Genomic DNA, 12,575 nt, shown 5'->3' with positions numbered 1-12,575 from the left:
TGTTTTGGAGCTGCCTTTGGATCATGTCCAAAGTCAAACCCCCCCCCAGCCCAAAGCTGACCCCAAAAACCCCCTGAGCCATGGAGAGGCACAAGGGTGGGGTTGAGGCAAGGCCAGAGCAAACAGGGAACCACGAAGTGCCACCCCGGGTGTGCTACTATCACTTTACAACCCGTTGGAATCTGCTCCAGCTCAGCCCTGACCAAATCTGCTGCGCTGTGCTCAGCCAGCCCCAGCCTGGAGAGGGATTCAGGGCTCCCGGAGCATCCCAAACAGCAAACAGAGCCTGAGTTGAGCATTCCTTCCATTCAAAAGGCTGGCACACACCTTATTTAAATCAGTTTGGTTTTGTTTGTGCCAGGCAGAAACACCTCTGGGACCAAAAAAACCCACCAAGCACCTTAAAAGAATTGAATTGCACTCATTAATAACAAGTAGTGGCGAGTGAAAGAAATGCTTGGCACAAATCTGTTGCCCAGCAGGAGAGAAAGGTTGGCAATCTTTATTTAAATACATTTTCCCCCTGGTTTTTCACATCCTGGGCAAGTCAGGCTCAAAGTCTCACCTAGATTTCCATACCTGGAACCTGGTCCTTGGCACATTTGATTCAGCCACAAGATGAATTGTTACAATTTCAAATCATTCTCCGGAATACTTAAAAACCAAAATATTCTATTCGTGTTCCACTCTGAATAAAATGAATGTGAATGAGTGGCTAATTCAGTTTAAAGATCAGAAAATCAGGGATTGAAAAGTTTGATCCTTTAATGAATCCACACGATTCCCAAAACTCAATTTTCATAATGAGCTACAGGCAAATACTGTCAATATTAGGTCTTCCAAAATAAAAATAAAAACAAAAGGAGGAGGATGTCCAAAGAGATGCATTTAAGAGAAAAACCTAAATTTTAACACCTCATCCTCAATGAGCAGGAATAATCCCATTGTTTGTAGGATAATCCCATTGTTTGTAGGATAATCCCATTGTTTGTAGGATCTGAGGGCTTCAGGAGAGTCTCTGCTCCTGCCAGTGGAGCCACAATCCCCCTTGGCAGGCTTGGAGAAATCTGCTTTACACAGCAAATGCCAGAAAATTCCTTTTCTTTGTGGAGTCTCCTGGATATTGTTAAGTTTGTAACGTGCCTGCATTGACTTTCTATCCCCAATATCCCAGATGGTGCTGGAGCACTCCAGAGCTCTGGGAAAAATCCCTTTTCTAAGGACAAACCATCCCTCCTGCTGATTTATCAATTTGTATTTTCTCCTTCAGCTCTCTCCCCATCTCTAAAATCACCACCAAAACCTGCACAAGCTTTGCCCTGAAAATCAGGGAATGGTTTGGGTTGGGAGGGAAGTTAAAGATCATTCCATGGGCAGGGAACCTTCCAGCAGCCCAGCTGAGTGCAAGCCCCATTCCTTTAATTTTTATATCATTATATATTAGATTCATTTGCATATAATTCACCAGCCAGGAGGTCCAAGGATGGAGTGTCCATCCCAAATCTCCAACTAACTACATGCTGTAGGAAAAGAAATCAGTTAAAGCTCTGAGAGACAGGAAAATTTAAAAAAAAAAAACTTTAAAAAATATTTTAAACTTCAAACAAGTTTTGGAAGATTCAAGATGCTCTCCCCAAACACTCCTGTGAATTCTCACAGAAGCCTCTTAAGTTAATTCAGAATAAGCCAAGACTAAGGAAAGGTGGAATGTTCTGGATTATCCAGTGTCCCACTCCACACCATCCTGCTCCAGAAGGGACACAGGAGAATTGCAAATTGGCTGGGAGGGAGAAAAGATTCCAGGATTTAATGGAAAATCCAGGAGCTCAGGGAGGTGTCTGGAAAAGTTGTTTATTTTCTTTTCAACTTTGTCCTATTAAAAAAAAAAAAAAAAAAGATCATTTTTTTACAGCTGCTGCAGAGTAGAACTGGCTGATTTTAAAAGGTGGCTCCAAAACTGTCTTACCACTTCCTATTGATGGATAATGCTTGATTTCCTCAGTGTTTTATTTTCCAATACAAAACACTGGATGGCCCAGCAGGATTCCACCCTGCCTGTCCACGGAGCTGCGAACTCCCCAGGAAAGCCTGCAGGAACGCGATCCTCAGGAATGCCCAGCCCTGCCCGTGCCAGCTGCCTCCCCATCCCAAAGCAAGGCACACCAAGCGTGTCCTGCAGCACCTCCCTCAATCCCTTCTGCTCCCAAACACCGGGGGCTGGGGGAGGCTCCTGTCACACCAGCGAGGGCAGGAGCAGGGACTGAGACACATTTGGGGACATCTGACCTGGGAGGCGGAGGAGGAGGAGGAGGAGGAGGCTTGGATCTGATGGTTTCCTCCTGGAAGGTGGCAGTTATTGGTTCCTAAAGCCTTGTTTTACTCAGCACATAAAATCCACCCGCTCTGGGGGCCCTGCAGACAGGAGGGGTTTGCTCAAAGCTCTCCAGGAGGATTGGGGTTGGGGTTGGGATTGGGGTTGGAACTGGGATTGGGGTTGGAACTGGGATTGGGACTGGGATTGGGACAGGAACTGGGACTGGGATTGGGGCTGGGACTAGGATTGGGGTTGGGATTGGGACTGGGATTAGGAGTACGATTGGGATTGGGACTGGAACTGGGACTGGGATTGGGATTGTGCCCCTGTGCCCCTCAGGTGATTCCCCAGCTGCAGAGCTGCCCCAGCCCTGGGCCCAGCGCTGGGAGGAGCTGGAGCTGCTGCAGAGAGCCCAGAGGAGGCTCCAGGATGAGCAGAGGGCTGGAGCAGCTCTGCTGGCAGCAAAGGCTGGCACAGCTGGCATTGTTCAGCTGCACAGGAGAAGCTTTGGGCTGAGCTCAGGGTGGCCTTGCAGGGCCTGCAGGAGCCCCAGGAAACCTGGAGAGAGACAATTTCCAGGGCATGCAGGGACAGCACACAGGGAATGGCTTCAGAGTGAAAAATCACAGGGTTAGATCGGATATTAAGAAAAATTTCCTCCCTGTGAGGATGGGCAGGAGCTGGGCTGGAATTCCCAGAGCAGCTGGGGCTGCCCCTGGATCCCTGGCAGTGCCCAGGGCCAGGCTGGACACTGGGGCTGGAGCAGCCTGGCACAGTGGAAGGTGTCCCTGCCGTGGCAGGGGTGGCACTGGTGGCTTTGAGGTCCCTTCCAACCCAAACCTGTCCCTGACTCACTTCAGGCACTGCCATTGTGCCTGTGCCTGTTTTGCTCTCCTGCTCCACATGGTTTTTTTTTCAAACCACAGCTTGACCCTGCCAGTTTTGCAATGTAGGATGAAATCCTGTTGCATGCCCATGGGAGCTGAGAAATTCTTGTCTCAGGACAGAATTAGTGATTACCTCACCCTGCTGTCAGAGCAGAAGCATTTTATAAACATGAAAGCCTTTTCCAAGGGCAGAACAAGGAGCTGGTGTCCCTCTCCTTGTGCCGTGGGGAGCTGAGGCAGAGGGATGAAAATTCCACTGATTTTGGGTGCTGAAGTGGAGAGGATGGATGACAGCTCTTGGCTTGTGTGGCAGCACTTCTGCAGGCCAGGTTTTGGGTTCTTCAACAGAAGACAGGAACATCTCCAGAACTTTGGAGAAGAGATGAAGAGAAGCCATTTCTCCAGGGGATCTGTGCCAGGGCCTCATCACCTCCACAGGGAGGAATCCTCCCCAGTATCCCACCCAACCCTGCCCTCTGGCAGTGGGAACCCATTCCCCCTGTCTGTCACTACAGGTTCTAGGAGATGGTCCTCTTTCCTCCTCTTTAAAGCGTTCCTTAAGGCCCTGGAAGGGCTCTGAGTCCCTGAAGTTCCTCTTCCCCAGGCTGATGGAACAGGAGCGTGGTGGAGATCCCCCCTTCCCCCGGCAGCTCTCACCATTCCCATTTGGCAGGAGCACCACAAGGTGCTCAGAAGAGGGAACGAAACCAGGAGGCACCCCTAGAGCTGATCCAAGGAGGACTTTGGAGTCCCCTGAGCTTCCCCAGAGCCCCTGCAGGAAGAGCAGGGCTGGCCAAGCTCCTGTGGCACTGCAGCGTCGGGAGCAGCTCGTTAATTGTTCTTTGGATTAGGCAGCCCCAGCAGTGGGAGTTGCTTAGCAACATCTCCAGACCTTGGGAGAGGCAGCAGCCATTTCAGAGGTGGCCTCAAGGAGCAAAACCACCCTGGGCAGGGGCTGGAAGCTGCAGCACCTCCCTCTGCACTGTGGGGCAGCCCAGTGTTAATTCCCATTTGTTGTGTTTCCATAAAACACAGGATTACCTTAAACACCCTCAAGTGAGGGGATGGGGGTGCTCACCTGGAGAGGAGAAGCTCCAGGGAGAGCTCAGAGCCCCTGGCAGGGCCTGAAGGGGCTCCAGGAGAGCTGCAGAGGGACTGGGGACAAGGAGGGACAGGAGCCAGGGAATGGCTGCCAGTGCCAGAGGGCAGGGCTGGATGGGATCTTGGCAATGAGGAATTGTTCCCTGGCAGGGTGGGCAGGGGCTGGGATGGAATTCCATCCCTGGATCCCTGGCAGTGCCCAAGGCCAGGCTGGACACTGGGGCTGGGAGCAGTAGAAGGTGTCTCTGCCATGGCAGGGGTGGCATTGGATGATCCCTAAAATCCCTCCCAACCCAAACCATTCCATGATTGTGGACTTTATCAAACCCCAAAACTGTATCAGGAACACAACCAAGTCTTACAGGGCACTTTAGTGTTAATAATTAACATTGGAGGAAAGGAACCCATCCTGCCAACTAGGAGATTAAGTTGAGCTTTTATCAGGAAACAGCCTAAAAATAGTAATTTAAAAAATAATAACATTGTTTATGTTGGGGAAAGTTCTGCAGTGCAAACACCACTGAAAACCACCTCAAAACTGACAGCACTCAGAATAAAACACACAGAACACTCCAAGCAGGACACACACCCCCCAACAACCACCCAGCACCTTGCTGAGAGCCCTCCCAGCTCCCACCTGCAACCCAAAAAATCCCCAGAAGACCAGAAGCTGGTCCTGGTGTCCACTTTCCAGGACCGAAGGAGAAGGTGTCCCCACGTACCCTCCTCTCTTGTGGCGCTCCTTGTGCTTGGTGATTTTGTAGGGCAGAGACCTCTCCCCGAGGTTCTCCAGGTTCCTGACGATGGCTCCCCTCTCCATCAGAGCCTCCACGGTGCGTTTGAGCACGGCAGCTGTCTCAGGCTTGAAAGGAAAGAAGGAAAAGTCAGGAATTCATGGAGATCTGGGTGGTTTGCGTGGCGGAAAGGACTCGGACAGCTCAGCACTTGGAGAGGGGGTGCTGCAAAAAGTGGAAGCATTGAGGGAGAGGATTTTTAGGAGCAGGCAATTCCCCAGGAAAATTTCCTGCCGTTTCCAAGTCAGGCCCCAGCAAAAAGAAGATGAGTTCATGGATTTGACTCACCTGGAATCGCCTGGTCTGAGCCTTGCACAAATCAATATTCCTAGCAAAGGAAAATGGTGGATTGGGAACAGCTTTGGGGTCCTTGCACCGTTGGTGTTCACTAATATTTCAAGGGATCAGTGTGGGGAAAACACAAATCCATGGCTTGATATGGAGACAGCAACTAGCACCATCATATACAATTGATATATATCATTTATATTCTTATTTACACTGCATGTGTGTAACTCTTGGAGAAATATGGAATATCCTGGGCTGGAAGGGACCCACAGGGATCACTGATCCAGCTCCTGGCCCTGCTCACACCCCAGCAATCCCATTCTGTCCCTGGGAGTGTTGTCCAAAGGCTCCTGCAGCTCTGGCAGCCCTTCCACAACCTCATTTCAAGGAGCTGTGGACAGCGATGGCAAACCCTTCCTAACCTCCATCCAGATTTCAATGAAATTCAATTAAATATTGTTGGATAAACTCCCTGCCCTCCATCCCTCACCCCCCAAGTGACACAGAGGCTTTTTGTCTCTTTTCCACATGCCCAGGGATCAGCACATTCCCCGAGTGGCTGCAAGGCCAACGTGAGGTGCAGTCCCTGAGCACAACGAAGCCAAAGATTGGAGTCCCATGTATTTAAAAACAAAACCAGAGAGAAAGAACAAGAAAAGAAAGCCACAGATTTCTACATGCAGGATTGTAAAATTTGCAACCTTCCCCACTTGTGGCCATACTCTGAAAACATCAGCTAATTGTTGGGTTGGAAAGCTTGTCACTATAATCCCTCTCATTCTCCCTCTCCCAAAATTGCCATGGTTTATCCTGGCTTGCCTAAGGCCATCACCCAAACTAAAAATAAGCTGAACTCTGCTAACCAAGAGATCCACAGACACAGGTTCCTTGGTTTGCCTCAGAGCCAGCCCACTTGGGGACAGAGGAAATGGGCCTGCCTGGCTCCCAGCTCGGGAGCCACAACATTTTTTCCTGAACAGCCCAGCTCTAATTCCAGTCCCCCAGCCCAGCTCTAATTCCAGTCCCCCAGCCCAGCTCCAATTCCAGTCCCACAGACGTGGGGAGGGAAGAGGAGACAATGGGAGCTGCTGCTCCAGAGGGGACGAGGAAGAGCTCTCAAGAGCACGGATGGCCTGGTTTGCAATTCCAGCTCTGGACACTCCTCCTGCCCCCAGGGCAAACCAGAGCCATTCCCAACTGCTCTCAGCCCTGGGGAGCTTTGGCAGTGGCCTGGGGCCACATCAGTTGGTGACAAGTTGTCACCTTGCTCTAGAAAGGTACAGTCCCAAGCTGTGCCAAGGGAAATACAGCTTGGAGAGCAGGGAAAAGTTTTTCCCAGAAAGGGGATAAAGCTCTGGAATGTTCTGCCCGGGGAGGTGGTGCAGTCCCCATCCCTGGGTGTGTTTAACACAGCCTGGATGTGGCACTGGGTGCCAGGGTGCAGCTGAGCTGTTGGGGCTGCCTTGGGCTCGATGGCCTTGAAGGTCTCTTCCAACCCAGGGATTCTGGGAATTCTGTGAAGAATCCTGGGTTGGGTGAGGCTGGAAGGGCCCACAGTGCTCACCTGGAGCCACCTCTGGGTCACCCAGGGCCCAGGGCTGGGTCCAGGTGGCTCTGGAATGTCCCAGGGAGGAGACTCCAGCCCTGTCTGGGCTCTGCTCCAGCTCGGTCCCTGCCCAGGGCAGGAGTTGTGCCTCCTGGGCAGGGGAATTGCTGGGCTCAGCCCCTGCCCGTGGCTCTGGGGCCATTGCTGGGCCTGGAGCAGAGCCTGGGGCTGCTCTGACCTCCTGCACACAGGGACATGCACAGGGACACCAGGGACAGACACACGGACAGCAGGGACACACAGGAGTGAGGGCTCCTGGAAGAAGAAACCAAAGGACTTTTGTCTACAGATCCAAATTCCCCACTCCTCCACCCCCACGTGTTTCAGAACTGCCCAGAAGAAACCTGTTAACTCCACAGCTCCCACCAAGTCAAACGTAGCCCCAGGTGTCACACCAGCCACAGGTGAGGGGACAACCTGAGCACTTCGTCCTCAGTTGGCCCCACCTCAAAACCTGGGTCCAGTTCTGGTCCTGCAGGAGAGCCCTGGAGGGGCTGGAGCGTGTCCAGGGCAGGGAAGGGAGCTGGGAAGGGGCTGGAGAATTCCTGAGGGAGCTGGGAAGGGGCTGAGCCTGGAGCAAAGGAGGCTCAGGGGGCCCTTGTGGCTCTGCACAAGTCCCTGCCAGGAGGGGACAGCCGGGGGGGTCGGGCTGTGCTGCCAGGGCACAGGGACAGGAGCAGAGGGAACGGCCTCAGGCTGGGCCAGGGCAGGCTCAGCTTGGCCAGCAGCAGGGATTTGCCCATGGAAAGGGTGCTCAGGCCTTGGCAGGGGCTGCCCAGGCAGCTTTGCAGTGCCCATCCCTGCAGGTGTCCCAGGAATGTGGGGCTGTGGCCCCCGGGGATGTGGTTTACACTGGTGGGTGTCCATGGTTGGACTGGATCTTCTTACAGGTCTTCTCCAACCTCAGCAATTCTGTGATCCTTGCCTCTCCCTCTCTCCTCACAGTCTGTCAGCTCAGCACAATCCCACCCAAGAGCAGAAGCTGTTCCATGCACACCTGGGGGTGCCCCCTCTGCTCCCCCCAGGATTAAAACCACAAATTCCCCAAAAGAACCATCAAAGCTGCACCAAGCACCTGGTCCTGAGGGGACATTGTGTATCAGAGGGGACAAAAATGCTCCCATGGGTTCTGTCAGTCCCTCAGGAGTCACCTGGCAACCAGGAAGGGTATAAAGGAAGGGGAACTGGGAAAAAATGGGAATTCTCTGGTGGCAAAGTGGCTTCAGGCATGACCATCAGCCATGAAGCTCAGAGAGCAGCTTGGAGACAAACCAAACGTGGAAATAAAGCCTTTGGAATGCTGATGCCTCCTAAAAAATGAGGAGCCACCCGCCTGGAACCAGAGCTGAGTGAAAGGACTCGACTCCACTGCTCCTTTTTCCATCTCATTTCCCCCAGAAAATTCCAAGGGATAGAAAATCCAGCACTGGCTACGAAAAAAGCTCTGTCAACCACCAAAACCTCCTCCAAGGAGAGTCTTTGGAGGGAGAAAAGGAAGCAAACACCAAATCCTCAGTAGTTCTAGGGCTAGGACAGTTCTCAAGTTCTTCTGGCCACTTGCTCAGTCCAACAGGAAGCATTTAAAGTCAGTGGGCACATCCCAAATTATAAACAGCAATAACTCCATCCCAATTACTTGATTATCCCTTCAATGTAGTAACAGCAGGATAAAATTATGTCCTTTTTTTGGTTGCTCAGCAGTTACAAAAGGTTGGTTTGGGATTATTTACTGAGGTGGAAATCAAATAAGGCAAAATCCATGTTTAGAAGGAAGCTGCAATTCCAAGCAGCAAAACTAAGGGGGAAAACCATTTCCTCGCTGTCATTTACTACTTAATAAAACATTAGAAATTGTTAGTGAAAATTATTTAAAACTCTGCAATTACTGAAAAAGTATCAACAACCCAGAGCAGCAGCCCCAGGTCGGGTACAACCACTCAGGGCAGGCAGGAAAGGTCAAAATCCAGATAAATGCAGCATTCCAAGGAAACTGCAGAGGTGGGAGCTGTGCTGAACCCCTGGGGAAAATGGGCTGGGCTGGAGCTGGCAATGAGCTGGCTGGAAATGGAGCAGTGGGAATGGGGGAAACCTCCAAACCTGCCTGGAAGATCAGGGGTGGGGAGGGACCCCAAATCCCACCCAGTGCCACCCCTGCCATGGCAGGGACACCTTCCCCTGTGCCAGGTGCTCCCAGCCCCAGTGTCCAGCCTGGCCTTGGGCACTGCCAGGGATCCAGGGATGGAATTCCATCCCAGCCCCTGCCCACCCTGCCAGGGAACAATTCCTCATTGCCAGGATCCCATCCAGCCCTGCCCTCTGGCACTGGCAGCCATTCCCTGGCTCCTGTCCCTCCATCCTTGTCCCCAGTCCCTCTGCAGCTCTCCTGGAGCCCCTTCAGGCCCTGCCAGGGGCTCTGAGCTCTCCCTGCAGCTTCTCCTCCCCAGGTGAGCACCCCCAGCTCTCCCAGCCTGGAGCCCCTCTGGACTCATCCCAACATTCCCACACCTTTCTGGGAGCCCCAGGCCTGCTCATTTTAGGGACAGCAGGCTGCAGGGACAGAGGTTTCTGTATCTACAACAGAACCATTTTCCCCAAGACAGAATAAAGGACAAATGGGAAACCCCAGGTGCTCCTGACCATGACAACCTTCCCATCTTCCCACCCCACTCTGAGTGAACACAGAAGCAGGAGAGACCATCCCAGAAATGGAAAACAGAAAGTTACAGCAGGCATGGCACCAAAAATGACTTGCGGGGAAGTAATGAAAATTATTTCTGAATTAAAATGAGCAGCCCATCCTCAAACCAGATCTTAATTAGCATTTGGATGGTGTGTAAGGCAAAGAACCAAATGTGAAAACGAAGCCCACGGGCCTGGATGCAGAGGAAGCAGCAACTTCTAAACTCAAAGTGATGCCTGAACTCTTCTGTTCCCAAAAACCACCCTTCTTCTTCAAAGAATCTAAATTCTGTGATGGATTTTTTAAATTCTTTAACTCATCTTTTAAGATCAAAGGAAATTAGAGAAGAAATTAAACTAAAATCTAAGGAATACAAGTACTCTATAAATATCAACTCAGAGTTAAATTAAAACATCAATCCCAACACTGAATTTAATTCATTTTAGAGTGCTGAAAGTCTTGAGAATTTCTAAAAAGAAGTCTAAAAATATGCTTTTTAAATCTGAAATAAATAACAATCAAAACCTCCATGATTTAGGGTCATTTCAATGGTTTGTACTAGAAACAGTTAAAGTAAAAAATGGCCACATCATCACAGAAGGGTTTGGGTTGGAAGGGATTTAGGGATCATCCAGTGCCATGGGAAGGGACACCTTCCACTGTCCCAGACTGCTCCAAGCCCAGTCCAACCTGGCCTTGGGATGGAGAGTCCTCCACCTTCCAGGCAGAATCAATTCAGAATCAGTTAAACCTCGGAATTAATTAAACACCTTCCTTGAAACTCCAGAAACTTCAACTCTTCTTCCAACCTCAACACATTCTAATCAGGGCTTCAAAGCAGCACAGCTAAGTTCTCCTTATCAGGAACTTGCTGAGAAGGAGAAAAGTCCCAAGTCCCAAGTTCCTTCCTTGCTGGAAGGAAGTCCCAATTGTGTTCCTGCCATGATTTTTGATGTGAATATATTTCATCCATTTACTTGTATGCTCATTAAGCTTAATTAAGAGCAGAAAGGAAAAACAATGAAATCCAAACAAAAAAAGACATGGAGGGAATATCCCCCCTTCTTCCTTATTCTTCCCCAGTTTTACAGAGTGGGCACGACACCACACGGACTGGGGTGTCCCCAGGGTCAGCTGGGGTCCCTGTCCCAGCTCTGGAAGGAGCTGGAGTGGAAACTCAGCCAATTTCCCAGAATTAGAGAATCCCACAATCCCCGGGGCTGGCACAGCCCTGCCAGCCCATGCAGTGCCAGCTGTGCCCCACGGCCACCTTGTCCCCAGCCCAGAGCACTCAGGGCCACCTGCAGGGGACACCTGCAGGGATGGGCACTGCCAAGCTGCCTGGGAAGCCCCTGCCAAGGCCTGAGCACCCTTTCCATGGGCAAATTCCTGCTGCTGGCCAAGCTGAGCCTGCCCTGGCCCAGCCTGAGGCCGTTCCCTCTGCTCCTGTCCCTGTGCCCTGGCAGCACAGCCCGACCCCCCCGGCTGTCCCCTCCTGGCAGGGACTTGTGCAGAGCCACAAGGGCCCCCCTGAGCCTCCTTTGCTCCAGGCTCAGCCCCTTCCCAGCTCCCTCAGGAATCCTCCAGCCCCTTCCCAGCTCCCTTCCCTGCCCTGGACACGCTCCAGCCCCTCCAGGGCTCTCCTGCAGGAGCAGAACTGGACACGGCCCTGGAGGGACCCCAGCACAGAGGGACAATCCCTGCCCTGCTCCTGCTGGACACACAATTCCTCATCCAGCCCAGCTGCCAGCGGCCTCTTGCCCCACCCAGGCTGGTCTAAGCCATCTGTCCCTTCCAGGAGAGGAACTGTCAGGGGTCAGAGCTGGCTCTGGCCACACAGCTCTTACACCCATCCTGCACATCCTCACTGCTGCCCCAGGACAACGAGCCAGGACAAAGGCAAAGCTGAACGTGGTGAGTGAAAAACCCTCCACAGCACTTTTTGAGGCCCACAGCTGTAATTTTTAAATCCTCCTGCTTTTGCAGAACACAAGCATCCTTGGCTCTGGAGCAGAAGAATGTGGAAGTCACAATGTTTTCACCCAGGGAAGAGGGCATCTTGCCAACCCCTTGCTCAAATTCTGCCAGATAAATCCTGGGATACACAAAGCTAGCCCACAAACAGGAGTCAGGTAAATATTAAAAATCCCTGCTGACAAAGGGTTATAAACATCATAAACTGAATTCTGTCACTCCACCAACACCTCAGAAATGAAGCCCAAAACACCCAAAAAGCAAATCCCCGAGTCCAACACGATTAAAGAGAGAAGAACCAGATGTGAAACCTCCTGGCTCGTTCCCTTTCCCTCCACCAGCACAGCCACAGGGAAACTGAGGCAGCCCCATCCCAGGAGGGCGACTCCCTGCAGGAAAAGGTCTCATTGCCACCACCTCTGTGGGATTTTCCACACAAATCCTGCCCAGAGCCCACCTGGGCCAGGCCCCCCCACCCAGGAGAACCCAAAACCCCGAAGAGCAGGAAACTGGGGAGTGAGGCTTGGCCAACACAAACAGAACCAGCTGGGGACAGAGAGGCTGCTTGAACCTCTTTGAGAATCACTGACCTGGAAAGCTGCTCACTGGGTAAACACCTAATAAACTAATTATGGAACTGGCTAATTAATAGTTAACTCATGGAAACGCTCCCTCTTGGAAAACACCAATCCAAAACAAGTCTGTAAGGCAGGAGAATGCTTATTTTTCATCCCAAATCTAAAGTTTCCGCTCAAAAAATGTTTCTTATCCACCCCTTGAGACAAACAACAGCAAAATTTCCACTTTTCTTTTACATCACGGCAGCAAAAGAAGAGAATAAATGAAAAATTTGGGTTCATTTGCTTTGTCTGCAGCTCAAATTCTGGGTTTAAAAGCCTTGCCACAGTTTTTACCAAGCTCCCATCTCCAG

The 12,575-nt window shown here is 51.4% G+C and overlaps 1 protein-coding gene across 1 annotated transcript in view; it reads right to left on the bottom strand.

The window, feature by feature from the left end:
* MRPS6 (mitochondrial ribosomal protein S6) overlaps positions 1-12,575 on the bottom strand; it is a 42,738-nt gene that overhangs the window by 7,660 nt on the left and 22,503 nt on the right. Inside the window, exon 2 of the mRNA XM_038136783.1 lies at positions 5,025-5,164. Within this exon, the coding sequence (XP_037992711.1) occupies positions 5,025-5,164 (140 nt within the window). The remainder of the gene's footprint in view (positions 1-5,024; positions 5,165-12,575) is intronic.

The sequence above is a fragment of the Motacilla alba genome, chromosome 1 (genome assembly GCF_015832195.1).
Source record: "Motacilla alba alba isolate MOTALB_02 chromosome 1, Motacilla_alba_V1.0_pri, whole genome shotgun sequence".
In the NCBI taxonomy this organism is placed as follows: Eukaryota; Metazoa; Chordata; class Aves; order Passeriformes; family Motacillidae; genus Motacilla; species Motacilla alba.
Note: the sequence above shows the minus strand (reverse complement) of the source record. Positions and strands in the feature narration are given on the sequence as shown.